The 14,444-nt window shown below is 56.4% G+C and overlaps 1 protein-coding gene across 1 annotated transcript in view; it reads right to left on the reverse strand.

Annotated features, from left to right (window-relative positions):
* Window positions 1–447: 447 nt before the first annotated feature.
* ATOSB (atos homolog B) overlaps window positions 448–14,444 on the reverse strand; it is a 32,383-nt gene continuing 18,386 nt past the window's right edge. The window contains exons 2-10 of the mRNA XM_066180964.1: window positions 8,914–9,006; window positions 8,115–8,316; window positions 5,432–6,688; window positions 3,807–3,865; window positions 3,404–3,500; window positions 2,838–2,996; window positions 1,858–1,926; window positions 1,197–1,402; window positions 448–895 (exon numbers count right to left, since the gene is read on the reverse strand). Of these exons, the coding sequence (XP_066037061.1) occupies window positions 742–895; window positions 1,197–1,402; window positions 1,858–1,926; window positions 2,838–2,996; window positions 3,404–3,500; window positions 3,807–3,865; window positions 5,432–6,523 (1,836 nt within the window). The 5' untranslated portion in view covers window positions 6,524–6,688; window positions 8,115–8,316; window positions 8,914–9,006 and the 3' untranslated portion in view covers window positions 448–741. The remainder of the gene's footprint in view (window positions 896–1,196; window positions 1,403–1,857; window positions 1,927–2,837; window positions 2,997–3,403; window positions 3,501–3,806; window positions 3,866–5,431; window positions 6,689–8,114; window positions 8,317–8,913; window positions 9,007–14,444) is intronic.

Below are 14,444 nucleotides of genomic sequence, written 5' to 3' on the forward strand. Positions count from 1 at the left end.
TACCTTCAGGAACCTGGCAGTAGCCACTTCTTTGACAGCCATAGGCCTCTTGGGGTCTAGCTTGCCCTAAAAGACTCAGAAGATAAGTGCTGGCCTCCCCAAGCTGCTTGGAGTTGGGCTGGCCCTGCAAAGCTGGTGCCAGAGAGGCTCAGCCTGTCGCACGGCTTTTAACACACCCCTGACCTGCACCTTGTGTGTGCACTGGGTCACTCTCCTTTCCATGGGCTGAGGCATCCCTGTCCCTAGTCATCCTCACAGTCCCCAGAGTCCTCTCCGAACACAGGCAGCCAGGTGCAGGCAGGGCTGGGGGGAAGAAACAAGCACAGCATCTCTGATCCTCTGCACAAGCCTCCTCTGCGCTCCCAGCAACAATAAATACTAATAAATACAAACTCTTCCACACTTTCTGCTCCTGGGAGCAGTGCGGGTGGTCTCACAGCTCCAGTCCAACTCTTCACTCCACACCCACCCACCTCAGCCACAGTCAAGTCTCCAAACTGGAAGCAGTGCCAGCAGAAGGCTTGAGCATGTCCCTGGAGTGCCAGGGCTGCTCCTCAGCCGCTGCCCCTCTTGGTGAAGCCCCCTGGGTGATCTCAGTCCTGCTGCAGAGCGTGGTGTCTGTACCGGTCAGGAGGGAGGGTGATATCTCAAAGCAGTGCTTGCTGGCCCTTTACTCATCTCTCCCCAAAGTGCTGGGTTGGAGGCTCCCCAGTGGCCCTGGGGGGTGGGAGGTGAAGAAGGTCAGGCCCGGGGTGAGTAGCAGGGGTTCCGTGGCATCTCTGTGAAGGATTTCAGTTCGTAGGGGATCCCCGAATCCACCTCGATCGACTTGCGTGAGAAAAGCAGCCGAATGTCATCATGAAGGTAGATCTTCCCCGACTTGGAGCTGTGAAACCTGCATGGAGATGAGCAGGGCAGAGGGACCTCAGGCTCCCCAGGCAAGGGCCAGGCATCCTCAGTGATGGCACAACCCCCTTAACTACTTTGGCCCCTGGTCAAGGCGGCCACCCTCTGGTTGCTTTCAGAGGGACAGAGACAGCTGCCCTTGGGCACGGTGGCAGCTCCAACCGCCCCAAAGGAGCAGCTGGTCACTGCTCCTCCCCAGTTTGTCCTCCTGTCTTGCAGGCTTGGAACATGTCGGAGAGGAGAGCAGGGGTGACCTTGTGGCAAGGTGCCCATCCCCCGGCATGCTTTACCTTAGATGCATCAGATAGCAGAGGACCCTGCGGGGTGGGCTGGTGCCCAGTGGGTCACTGAGGGCTACTGTGGATCCCTCCTCCTCCCCCACGGGCACCAGGAAGATGCGATGGCGTAGGAAGGTCATGTGGTTGGCCGGCATGTCCTGGAAGTCGTATGTCACCAAGAACATCTTCACCACAGTCTTGTTGGGGTTAAATAAGGTCTGGGGGCAGAGGGGTAGGGGGTGAGAGTGGGAAGGATGCAGGGCAGAGATGGGGCATCTGGGAGCAGAAGCTGCTGGACCAAGAATCCAGAAAGCCCCACACCAGTCCTAAAAGGCTTAGCCTGAGTGTCATAGGTCAGTCCTTTCCACCCACCTGCACACATGTGCTCCTCTTCCATCACATCCCATTCCTACTGGACATACACTTTCCTGCCAAAACCCTCACCCACCTCTTCCTTCCCTGATTCTCCCATCACCTTGTCTCCCTGACAGCACCCTCTCTGCTATGCCATCTTGCTGGCCACGTAACCTCTCTACAGAAGACATCCCTTCCAGGTGCTGCCCTCCCTAACGTCATGGAGCATACCCGCCCCCCTCCCCCCCCCCAAGCAGGGCAACCAGAGCCCAACCAGCCCCATCCCCACAGTGCTGCTGCAGGCCAGGGAACGACTCACCACTTGGATGGTCCCAGCTTTGGGGACACTGTAACCCTTCTTTCCCAAGGCCTCCAAGTCAATCACTCCCTGGGGCAAAATAAACAGCATGTAAGAGAGGGCGAAAGCCTAGGGAGAGTCTGTGGAGACCCTGCAGCCCCTCACGTAATACCCAGGGTTTATCCTTGGCAGGACAGACCATAGTTGCCTACCCAGCCTGAGAGAGGGACTTCCCAATGGTGCTCTGTACACACAGTTTGCCCCAGTTCCTCCCCTGCACCTAATGCCCCTGGCCCTTGGTTTCTCCTCTCCTCGGTGTGTCTCCATTGGTTGTGGGACCCGATGACCAGCCCTGTCTCCCCTATGGGATACTGACCTTCCCTGCCCTTTGTGCTGCCCCTATACCTCAAGGTCATTGGCTGCTGAACCCCACACTTAAGTAGGGACAAGCAGATGACCCCCCCTCTTGACCCTGGGTTTCCCTTCAGCTCCTGGAAATAAACCAGCTGGAATTGATCTGGTGTCAAGGCCTTCTGCCTCTCCTAGCTGAACTAGCCACTTGGTGTGTGTAGATGTGTGAGCTTGACTGCTTCACCTGAGTTTCCCCAAGCGGCCTTTCCACCAGAGAGGCTTATTGGGATTTAGGCTTCAGCTCAACTCCTAAATAACACAACACCCCAAGAGCCCACCTGGGAACCAGTATCGGTCTGAGACTCCCTTGCTGGGAACACTTGACACAAATCAGCAAGGAGTCCCCCTGCTCAGCCCCTCTCCAAACCAGGAGCAGCAACAGAGAGGTGGTGACAAGAGAGGTGATGACAATGACAACTGTGAAGCACCAGGGCCTCTTCTTTCCCTTTTTGCTTTTTTGGGTTAAAGACTGCTCCTGGCACAGGCAGCCATCTCCACAAGCAGGTAGTTGCTTCAGCCACTCCCTAGAGTGAGGGGCTACCCCAAGGTGCCAGTACACAGCCCCCCACAGCTTCCCCACATCCATATACCAGGAAAGGCGAGGGTGCACTGTGTTCAGAGATGTCGAAGTAGGTCACGTCGACAGGCAGGGTGACATGCTGGGGACAGTAGGAGCCACTCGCACCGATCTCTGCTGTGAAACCCTCGATCCGCCCCGATGGTGCAAAGCACCCCTTCAGGATGGACTCCTGAGAGGGGAGGGAAGCGTTAGGGAATCTCAAACAGCAGCCCTACCCCCTGCCTCAATGCTCCAGGTGAAGTCATGCCCATCTTCACTGCACCAGAGCAACTGCTTGCCCTTGTGCGCCCAGAGACCTCACTCTGAGACAGACCCAGCCCAAACTGCTAGGATAACACCAACCATCTAACACAGAGAAGCAGTGAGAGTGCCACAGCTCAGCCTCACAGCACCTATCTCAGCAGGTTCCACTCAAGGATCTGCTGGCTGAGCTGGGTGGTGGCCACTGCACGCCAGGCCTTTTGGGGACAATCAGCCCGGCCCCACACCAGGGCTCCCATCAGCCTCTCACACTCATCAGCAGCCCTGCGTGGAGCCCCCAGAACCCACCTACCCCCAGCAGATGGGCACTGTTACCTCAAAGTTGCCCAGCAGAGCATGGCTGACAGTGGTGGTGGCCCAGGGTGCCGTGGGGGACCTGGTGCCCCTCCAGAGGCTGGTCCGGAGATGTCGCCTTGGAGTGAGGAGAGAAGATTGGTGTTGGACTGAAGACCACAGAGCACTGTTCATGTCCTTGGGAATGTGGATTCCTCTCCAGGTTGCCCATACCTTTACTAGAGGTTAAACCCATTTTCCTATATCCCAGGGGAAGAAGAAACCTCCCCCGCACGGTCTGTGGTCTTGTGGAGGGGAGATACCTGGGCCAGAGCAGGGAAGAGGGCTCAACCCAACCTGAACCTCCCATGGGGCTGCAGGGTACTGAGGTGGGCAGGCACCCTCAGCCCCCATGCCCATCCCACAGGGCTGCCAGGACACTCACGATTTGAGGCGCAGCCCACTCTTCAGCCTCCTCCCAACTGCAGTGCAATCTGAAGAGCTCTGGAGGGGACATGAAATGCAGAACCCCGTTAGGGCAGCAACCAGGGCCCATGCACCCCTGGGTGGTGCCATTGCCCCTTGCCCTGCCCCATATTCCCATGTGGGTCCCAGCAGATGGAACAGACTCCTGTCCTTGGGCAGCCATCAGCGGCCTCTGCAGGGGTGGCCAACAGGGTAGCACAAGAACTGGGGTATCTGGTGGGGACACGGGGCTGCCCAAACCCTGAAGTGCCTCAGCTGGGGATGAGGGTGTTGGTACCCAAGGGTACAACACACTGCTCCCTCTTTACAAAGCAGGTCTCAGGAGCAGCCCCAGTGACAAGACACCTGTAGACAGAGCCATGCAATGACACCCCTTTGCACCTCCCAGGGACGGGTGACACCTACGAGGACACTCCCTAACCAGCCTTGGAAAAGTTCTGTTCCCTGGTGATTCATACAAAGTCCTCAGCAGTGCCACCAGGCAGAGGAGTGCGCTGCACACCCCTACCCACAGCTGGGATCCTACAGCTGTAGGGTGGGGGGGGTTAAAGCCACAGTCACACTGAGCCTCCTTTTAAAGATGTCCCTTTTTCAGGGGCTTTCCCTTCTGGAAGCCACACAAAGGGCAGCACAACACAAAGGGATGATGGAGCTGGCCGGCATGACTGGGCAGGAAAACCCAGGGAAGCTGCTGGAGGGCTTCACTCTGCAAGGAAAGTGCTGGGGGCAGCTGGGCTGGGGGAGAGTCACAAAAAAGGCAGGCAGGGATGGAGCTGTGTGCCATGGATGGTGTGTCCCATCTCCACACAGCAAGAAGCCAGGGTAGCTCTGACATCAGTTCCTCTGGGTCCCCACACCATGGGATGCCCCAGGGAAAAAGAAGGTGCTAGGTCTGGTCTGAGCCTGCTGCAGCCTCAGCTGGCAGGACAGGGAGGGGCTGATAAGAAGGGCAGGGTAAGAAAGGAGGAATCGCAGGCAGCTCCTGAGCTGCTAGGGGGGTTGCAAACCTCACAGGTCTGCCCCATTGCTGAGAGCTTGTGGCACCTTGGGGACATGGCACAGGCACCTCAGAATGGCAGAAAAGCCAGTGGCTCCTCGGTCAAAGCATGTCCAGTCCCACTGCCTGCCACCGGACACTTGCTCTAATGGACATCATGGGCAGGAGTTCAAGTCATCCCACACATCTGCCTTCCTCCTCATCAGGTAGGCAGAGGCCAGCTGCTCTTCCCAAGCTTGCTGGTAATATCATGGCTTAACATGAAGCCACCAGACACCAAATGGGGCTTCATTACATATCCAGCTCTCGCTGCCATGAGGAGGTTGTCTCCTCTCCAATCAAGGCTCTCCAGGAGAGAAAGCCGGTTACATGCAGAGGATCCAGTGACAACAAGATGTCAAGAGCTGGTTAAAATAGAGCATGTGTGCCAGGGCTGACTGTCAGCTACTGCCTTGCTCACACCATTACTGCAGCTCAGGGACAGAACAGGGTATGGTGCCACAGTGGACCACACTGCCTACAAGCACAGTCCTGAGCTCTGAGCATCCCCAGGTCATTCCCTACCTCCCCACATGAGCAGTGCTCACCCTGGCTGCAGGAAGCAGGTGATTCCAGAACGGAGCTCCCTTGGCATCAGTGCTGCGGCAGGCTGTGGGTGCAGGATGGCATGGCAGGACCCTCTTCTTCCTTGCTGGTGGGGACAGGCTCTCATCCTCAGAGCAGGAGTCGGCCATAACCTCGCCAGCAGGCAGCAACTTCCTTTTGGCTGAGCAGGTGCTGCTGAGCTGGCTGCTCCTACAGGGTGTCATCTCCTGGGAGCTCAGGTTGCTGGGCTCGGGGCTGAGCACTGTCTGCAGAACTGGGGACTCCATGCACCCATTGGCCACTGCTGGCCCTTCCACTTCTCCACTAGCCCTGCTGGTGTGAGCTGGGCTGCTCCCTGGCTTCTCTCTCTTCCCACCAGGGTCCAACTGGGTTGTTTGTGCAATACTGTGCAATTCAAGGTGAAGTACATTGTGGCCACTTGCCGGCTCCCCATTCTCTCCATAGTCTATGGGCTGATCCCCTGATGAGACAGGGCAACTGTCTCTCATGTGCAAAGTACTGCAAGCAATATGCTGGGGCCAGGAGGAGGAGGAGGAAGATGAGGAGGAGGAGGAGACATCCTGCAACTTGTCCTCTCTGCTTGCCTTGGGGCTGTGGCTGGGGCTGCCCTCACAACGGTGCTCCACTACTCGCAGCCCACTGTGGGAGAAGTGCTGGGCAGAGCCGCAAAGGGAGAGCTCCTCCACCAGCAGACCATCTTCAAAAGTATTGTCATCATCCAGAGAAGCCTGCCCAGGGCTCCCATCCAGCCCCCTGTCACCCCAATGAGTTCGTTTGGGATCTCGCCCCCCCTCCAAAGTTCGCTGCTCAGGGTATCCCCTCTTGACAGCTGGCCGGGTGCCTGCCCGCTGCTCCGTGCTCTCAGAGGAGCTGGAGAGATGGGAGAAGATGGACACCTGGTAAACCTTCTGGCGCTTGATCTCTGTCTCATTGTAGCCCATGAGGATGCTGCGGTGCATGCAGCACTGCGAGGAAGGCTCCAAGGGTGTCGGTGTCTCCCCACTGGGCCGGGACAGGCTGGGGTCTGTGCTGCGCTCCGGGGGCAGAGACGTCTCTGTGTGGATGTGTCGCATGGAGCCTCACTTGCTGGGACTCCGAGCGGAGCCCATGCAGCAGCAGGAGGGGGACTGTAAAGTGCCACAGGTCAGAGTGCAAGGGCAGGGGGTGGGAGCCAGGTCTTCTCTCACTCAGGCTCTCTGTGTGAGCGCCCTACTATGAGGTGCTCTGCAGCACAGCATCTGGAAAAAAAAGGAGAGCAGAAGGATGAGGATCAGTCCAGGATTTCCATCCTCATCCAGGCTTCTGGCTGCTAGGGACCCACTGGAACATGGCTCCTCACACAGCCTACTTGTACCACCCTCTCCAGGGACATGAAGAGGAAAACGGTTGATGTGGCTTTTTGGGAAACCCTGAGGCATCACCCACCTGCAGGTTCAGCACTTCCTTCCTGGCTCGGGCAAGGAGAGAAGTCTCCAGACAGGCAGAAGACTCCTGTGGACAAGTCTGGACAGGTGGGGAGGGCAATGCCTGCCCTCTGCCAGGGACACCCTTGTGCTGTTGTGGAGTGGAGGAGTCAGGCAGGTCAGACTAGTTTCAGGGGCTCAGGCCTTTAATCACCCCTTTGGGCAGCATCATCTCCCAGTGCTGGCCAAGACAACCCGTCCCAGCCACGTGCACTGGAGGAGGCAGGGCTAGTGCCAGCCCCATGGCAAGGACAGGAACCTGGCCTAACATCCCTGTTACCTCTGCCAGCTTGGACCAGACATCTCCAGCAACTTCAATGAGCAGCTGGGAGGTACCAGGGTCACCATCCACCCACTCCTGCCAGCTCCAAGGGCCTGCCCTTCTTTGTGCAGCACGGTGCCTCACTTTTGATTTTCAGTCCAGTTTGAGAGCTGTGAGAATCCTGTCCACATGTTGGTTTGTTTCAGGCAGGAAAAATACTGATGGCTGCAAGAGCTGCGGAGATGCAGGAAAAGTCACCAGCAGACTGAGGACAAACTGCCCATGCCTGGCAGCTCTGCCTTTTGCCTGTCTTTGCAGCTATGCCTGATCTTGTGGAGCAAAGGCTTAGGGGCAAGAAAGCAACAGGGAAATTTGTCCTCCAAGTGGATCAAGGCTATGTGGAGAGTGAGCCTGCATATGCTATTTTGACCCTGCTGGGATGAGGGTGGAAAAATGGCAGGCCAAGGTGCTCAAGACCAGGGAGTCTGTTTAGAAGGAGTAATAAAAGGTATAACCATGTACCAGGATATGTTGGGGACTGACTGGCTGGAAAGCAGCACAACAGAAAAGTCCCTGGGGGTCCTGGTGGGTGCCAAGTTAACCATGAGCCAGCAATGTGCCCTTGCAGCAAAGAAAAACAATAGTGCAACAGGCACAGCATTAACAGCAGGTTGAGCAATCTGATCCTCCCTCTCTGCTCAGTGTTCGTGAGGCCACATCTGAGAAAGTGCAAAAAAAGTGACTGAGCACTATAACCAGCTCCCTAGAGAGGTTGTGGAATCTTCATCCTTGGAGATATCCGGAAGTCATCACGACAAAGTCCTGGGCAATGGCTCTAGGTGGGGCTGGTCCAGATAACCTCCAGATGTCCCTGCCAACCTCAACCCCTCTCTGTGGCCCACAACACTGCAGCCTGTCCTGGCTGCCCCCCACACTTACCCCTCTGCAGCAGGATCCTGCTTTGCTCCAGATTAACCTCCCTGCCCCGCAGCAGGCGGTCGTTGGCACAATTAGCTGAAGACACCTGCCAGTCAGGCACCCCCCAGAAGCGGCGTGGCTGCCGTGGAATGGCTCCCACCATCACGGTGTGCCTCCAAACCTCTGCAACGTCCTCTCCAGTTCTTCAGTGTCCACAGTGGCTCTGAGGGGAAGAAAGGGGGAGATGCAGGGCTGGGCTGATTCAGATGCCTCCTGGGAGAAGGGCAGGAGGGTGCTTCCTGTCTGCAGGGTTGCACAGGCAGGGAAGGCAGCATTTAGGCTCAGCCTTTCCCAGCCTCCCAAACCAAAGCCCACATACCTTTCAGCCACCTCAGGCAGTGCTAACACCTTGATTTCCATTTTAAACTACAAAAAAATTAAGCTGATCTGTGCACTCTCATACCTGGCTTGATTTTACATCCCTTTTGCATGTCTTCCTGTATGAAACCCTTTGCACAGGAAGAAATTCCTCTTTCTTTCTGGTGACCATTTCATGCCTTGCTTTCCAAGACACTGCAACAACCTCTGGGCCTCCAGCTAGCTCCTGGTCTCGTGTTTACCTCCTCCCCCTTCCACCCACAGCACAGGACACTTTCTGGCCCTACAGATAAGGAGAAGAGCTTGGAATTGTTCTCTTCCAATAAGAGATGGCTGTCAAGGAAAGCAGAAATGAGGAGCCTGACAGCCCTGAGCTGTGATGGCCTCCCACCAGTTTTCCCCAGCACAAAGACAGCCATCCTTTCATGTGCACAGCACTCACCTGTTCAGATGTGCCCTTGATCCACAACGAAGATTTGCAGATGCAACACAGCTCCCCTGTGGTCATAATCCATGGGCACTGCGGATTTGATGCCTGGAAGAGGGTGTGGAGAAGAGTCAGCTGAAGCAGCAGCTCATGGTGCAACGCCTTCAGAGTGGGAAAGAGCCCTTGGGCACCTCCACCCTCAGTACCTCTGTGGCAGAGGCAACTCATGGGCTTCACCAGCCCAGGCACCTCCAGAAGGAAATGGTGCCTATCCCTGGGGATCGTGCCCTCCCCACCACCCTCCTCATGCATCCCTCAAATGGGGGCTCACTGTAGCACCCATCCAGCAGGAAGTCACTGTCAGTGCACCCCAAGCCAGAAGTGAGTACTGCTCTGAAGGCTGGAGACAACAGGGCCAGGCAGATGAACAAAAACCCCAAAATGGATGCTCAGAGGCAGCAACACTCAAGTGCAAACCCCTCCTGGCATCCCGGTCTGGCAAATTCTGCATCCCTACAACATGCACGTGGGAAGCCAGCATCAGCTGTGCTTGCTGCCTGACTTCATCTGTCCCAGAAAACGGGCTGTTCTTTCACTACATTTCCATTAAGATTTGTAATTACAGGCTGTCATGACCAGTCCCTGCAAGCTGGACAGCTCAAAAGCCACCACCACTGCTGGGGAAGGGCACTGCCAGCAACCAGCCAGAACAAGACCTGTTGAGATTCAACACTACCGCACCTAGGGAGCACTAGCAGCAGGGCAGATCAGTGCTGCAGCATAACAAACCAAGGGTCCAAAACCTCAACAAGAACTTTTTGTAAAGACCAGCTCCTCCAGCACCCCATGAGGCCTGCATCAAAGTGGGTAGGAAAGCAAGTGAATGCCCTCAGTTATGGGCTGATGCTGAAGTGGTAACATGCTGTGCTCTGCCGGCCTGGAAGGTTGCTGTTTCCCTCCTCCATCCCCGAGGGAGACTTGTACCATGACTTGTGTGCACTATCAACCACTGGGAAGCAAAAGAAGCAACCAACAGCAAGAATCAGCCTGGTGCAGTGGAAGAAAGAGTGTGTCCATGCCAGAACAAACATACAGTTTCACCTGCATCCTTTCATTCTCTTCCCTGTGTCCCTCTGAAGTCACAGCCATTTTCTTCCCAGCAGCAGCTGCCTTTCAGGAGAATGGATGTATAATGACAAGCTAACCTGCTAGCACCACAAATCCATCCCAGCTGAACTCTCAACACCAGTCATAGGTGCTGCCAGCACCAGCCACTAGAACACATGGCTAGAACAAGGGGCTGCATCACCTTTTGCCAAGCCCAGATACTGTTACTTGAAGCATTTTGCTGGAGAATGCCAGCCCCACAGTAGGGACAAGAAGGTATCACTCAAAGTGTCTCCAAGTACACCCTAAGATCTCCTTGAACATCCTCCTGGAGGAATGGCCATCAGTCTGGGATGAGGAATAGCTGGGGCATAGCTGTGCTTCTCACTCTCCTTGAGATGCAAGGGGCTGTATCCCAGTGAGGTTCTCTTGGCAGTGCCAGGTGCCTCCCAAGGCAGCTCCTCCCTGCTAAGAGCCCATTCAGCTCACAGTAGAGCTCAGCCTCTTACAGCACCAAGGGAGCCCACCACTTCCCCACAGGGCAGAACAGCAAACCTGGGACCATGGCCTCCTGCACTCCAAGCAGGCATAGGGAGAAAGCACCTGGTTGCCTCTGGCTTCTCTCCTTGAGCCAGGCATTGCCAGAACCTGAATTTTAGCCACATGGATGGGACAGAGCCAGGCCCAGGGCTTCACCAGCTCAGCTGAGCAGCACAGATACCATCCCTGTGGACACAGCACATGGACCTCCATGTGCCCAGACCAAGGGTTTGGCCCCTCCTAAGGCCACGTGATGCTGATTTTTTTTTTTTTTTTTTTTTTTTTTTGACAGTGTTTCAGTCAATGCTGGTGCTCTAAGACAGGACTCAAAGAGATTTGCTTCTTGAGGGAAGACCAGCCAGAGCTCTTCTACTCTCTGCCCTGCTCCTGCCAAGGCCCCCTCATTGCTCAGAAAACAGACAGGGCCCTGTGCTTTTGCCAAGATCTCCCAGCACCTGGATCTGGAGCTATGCCAGGCACAGCTTTGCCCTCTATTTCTTTTCCTGGGGAAGGGCACCACGCTTCAACACCCAAGAAACACCCAGAGCCAAATGACCTGCAGAGAGGGAGTGTGTCCCAGGCACTGGGGCAGAAACGCTCTGTTCCCTGGGGACACCAAGCCACCAGAGCCTGACACACAGTAACACAGCCAGGCCTGGTGGGGCTGGGTCAGGGACTTGGCTTACCTGCTGGTTCCATTCCTATTGGCACATCCGGGGGAAACAAGGATTAACAGACCATAGTCTTAGTCTGGAGGCAACAGAGCAGGATGGCAAGTGAGGACGGGTCCCTGGCCTGGCAATGCAGCAGTGGTACCACATGCCAGGCTGCAGCCTTCCAAAGGATCTGTTTCTGTTTGAGCTGTACTGTGCCAGCCAGAGAGGAAGCGGGATGATGTGAAGCACAGGGGTTATCTATCATGAGGCAGAGCCCTTGGGAGCCTGGCAGGGCTGGTAGCACACCCCAGTGCAAGGAAGAGAGTAAGAGCTGTGCCTGAAGTTGCCACACTCATCCAGGGGGGATGCAGTGGCTTCCCAGAGCAGCACTGCCAGCCAGACAAAAGGGACACATGGCCAGTGGACAAGAGGCTTTGACCTGGGCACTGCTGTCTCGGACAGAGCACCAGCCTGGTGGCTGACAGGACCAAAAGGAGTCTTTGCACAATTTAGACCACAAAAAAAGCTCCAAACCAACCCCCAATTGGCTTTTGCTGCCCTCTTCTCTCCTACTTCCTCTCCTGGGAAGTGCTATGGAGAGACACTGGGGGCCTCACTGGGGGTGAACAGGAACCACACAGCCAAGAAGAAGGGCCATCATTATAAGAGGGCAAATAATCATCCTCAGAATAAGCAGAGTAAAAGGCAAGAGAAGAGGCAACAGAAACTGCTGGAAACAGACTGTCTGGAGAATAAATTGCAACTCTATTGGTCCTACCTGAACCCAAGGAGAAGGAAGGAAATCTAAGCAGTGTAAGCACAAACCCAGGAGCTCCCTGGCACAGGCTAAAAGCAGAGCATGTGAAGTGCCAGCAGGCAGAAAGTTTCTGTCACAACCCCAAAGGATGGCAGCACTAACAGCAATGCTGCCACCAGAGAAGGGTTCCTGCAGTCTGACAGATCAGGCATCTCACCATCAGGAGAGAGACAGACCTGTCTGGGGACTACCTCCAGCACTGTGGCAGAGGTGGCAATCCCAGGGAGAAGCTGACTAGGGAGATGCTAGAGGAGCAAACTGTGCCTGAAGGGAAAAATGACCACTGGCCATGGCTCTGGTACTATGCTGGAGTTCAGGCTGGGGAGGAAGGAAGGAGCAGACACTTGGTGAAAACAAGACAGAGGAAGAAGGAGAGGGAGGGTGAGTGGATACAGAGGGAAGGAGCTTCCTTGCCCCACTGCAAGGGCAAGTGCTGCTCTCGGGGTCCTCAGGAGGCCTCCTGCCATGCCAGATTTATGCACCTGCAGAGCCTCGATCAGTGCTAGCCCCTGCCAGGAATGGAGAGGAAGCCGGAGCCCAGAGGGGAAGGATGGGAAAAGAGGTATTGCCCATGCCACAAGTGTGAGCTCCAAGAAACCAACACACATTTACAGAGAGAGAGACCTGACACCTCCCTGTGCCCACAGCACCGTGTCCATGAGGTGCTGCTGCTCCCTCCCATCCCACGGGAGGCGGCACTGACAGGGTGCAGAAGCCCCCGGGGACAGAGCAGCCAGCCCACTCTGCAGTGCATCTTGCAGGTGCTCCAAGCTGCAGCAGCCTCCTCGAGGGCTGAGGTCTGCCCAGCAACATGCAGTGCCTCCCCAGCCCTAGCACCACACACAGGTGCCGCAGGGACTGAGCCCTTCCGCTCAACCAAGTCAGGATAACACAATGAAACCTCTCCTGGGAGCTGGGGGAGCCAGAGCAGAGCTCTCAGCCCAGTGACTTACCCCTTCTCCCTCTGATGCTCCTTGTCCCGGCACGGATCATCTCCGCACACCTTTCCCAGGTGCCTGGCTTGCAGGCGGCAATGCTGACAATAGCCTGCGGCTGGGAAGGGGGGTTTACAGGGTCTGCAGGCAGATCCCACTATGCGACAGCCACCTGTATAAAGCTTTCCCCCACGTCCAACCCCCTCCCCGCCAACCTCTCCTCCAGGCACGGCTGCCCCTCATCCCAGGAAAGCACAGTCAAAGAATGAAAAGCAGCTTAAAATCTGGCAGGACAATCGGGCAGCTGTCCAAGGCCGGCAGCACTCCCTGCCCACCCAGCCCAGCAGGTTCAAACCTCTGCAATACAGCCCACGGCCACCCAGCTCCAGTATTCGACCGGGAGCCCAGGAAACCTGCAGCAGGCAGGGCAGGGAAATCCCATGCAGCAGCCGCTTACGGCGAGGACAGCCCAGGTTGAGGACAGACCTTTGTCTCTGCCTGCTGTCTCGCTCGCTCGCTGCCGGAGGAGGAAGAGGGGGGCGGTGGGGGACAGCGAGCAAAGATAACACCCCTAGGAGGGATGTCATAGCCACGTTAATCACTTGGAATTCCAGCCAGCGCGCCGCAAATATGGGCAGCAAATGGAGATGCTCAAAGCTCTAAAATAATTGGATCCTTTCACAAGAGCCGAGCCCAGAATCCAGCACAGGAATTCAGTCCCCGCTGGAAGTCGAGAGATCAAATACATGGAGAGGCAGGCGCAGCTCAAGCAATCCTCAGCCACTGCTGTATCCCGCTCCATAGCCTTTGGCGCTGCTCTAAGCTCAGGTGCCTTCCCAGCGGGAGCGAGGGGGGGGACCGGAGCGGAGAGCCCGAGTGCCCAGCTGAGGACCGGCCCCTTCCCATCCAACTTACTCGACTTGTGGCAAGGTGCAGAAGCGCTGTCAATGCAAAAGAGGGTTTTGTGAGAGACTAGCTGCCTCGAAGCCTTGCTTGACCGGAGGAACAGTCCATGGGAAGGAGACCCCTGAAGCTGCTGTTTGGCCTCTGCTGCCCTGCAGGGGAGATGCCTGGCGCGGTAGGATTCCCAGCCCGCATCACATTCCCGGCGAGACGCACACGCGGCACATGTAGGCTCCTGCTCGGCGCCTCAACGGCAATGAAAAGGCACAGAGACTTCTGCCAGAAAACAAAGAGGCAGCGGCAGAGCTGGGGGTGGGGAAAACTCTCCGCTGCCCAAGAGGATCCCTGCAGAGGCAGCAGGATGCTGCTAGGCTCCACCGCAGCTATTCACCCCCCTTAGCCCGAGGTGGCACCCACTTGCCTGGGTGTGGCACAGGGAGTCGAGGGTGGGCAAGCCCCTATTCCCCTTCCCGAGGCAGCGCCGGGTGAGAAGTGTTGGAGGACACGAGCCAGGCCCAGGACAACAGCTGTCCACAAGCAGCAAATTCCTCTGTGCTGGCTCCACATCACAAAAAGCTGTGTCTTTTC

The sequence above is a fragment of the Chamaea fasciata genome, unplaced genomic scaffold (genome assembly GCF_029207755.1).
Source record: "Chamaea fasciata isolate MVZ Bird 193981 ecotype frontalis unplaced genomic scaffold, bChaFas1.0.hap1 SCAF_4, whole genome shotgun sequence".
NCBI classification, from domain to species: domain Eukaryota; kingdom Metazoa; phylum Chordata; class Aves; order Passeriformes; family Sylviidae; genus Chamaea; species Chamaea fasciata.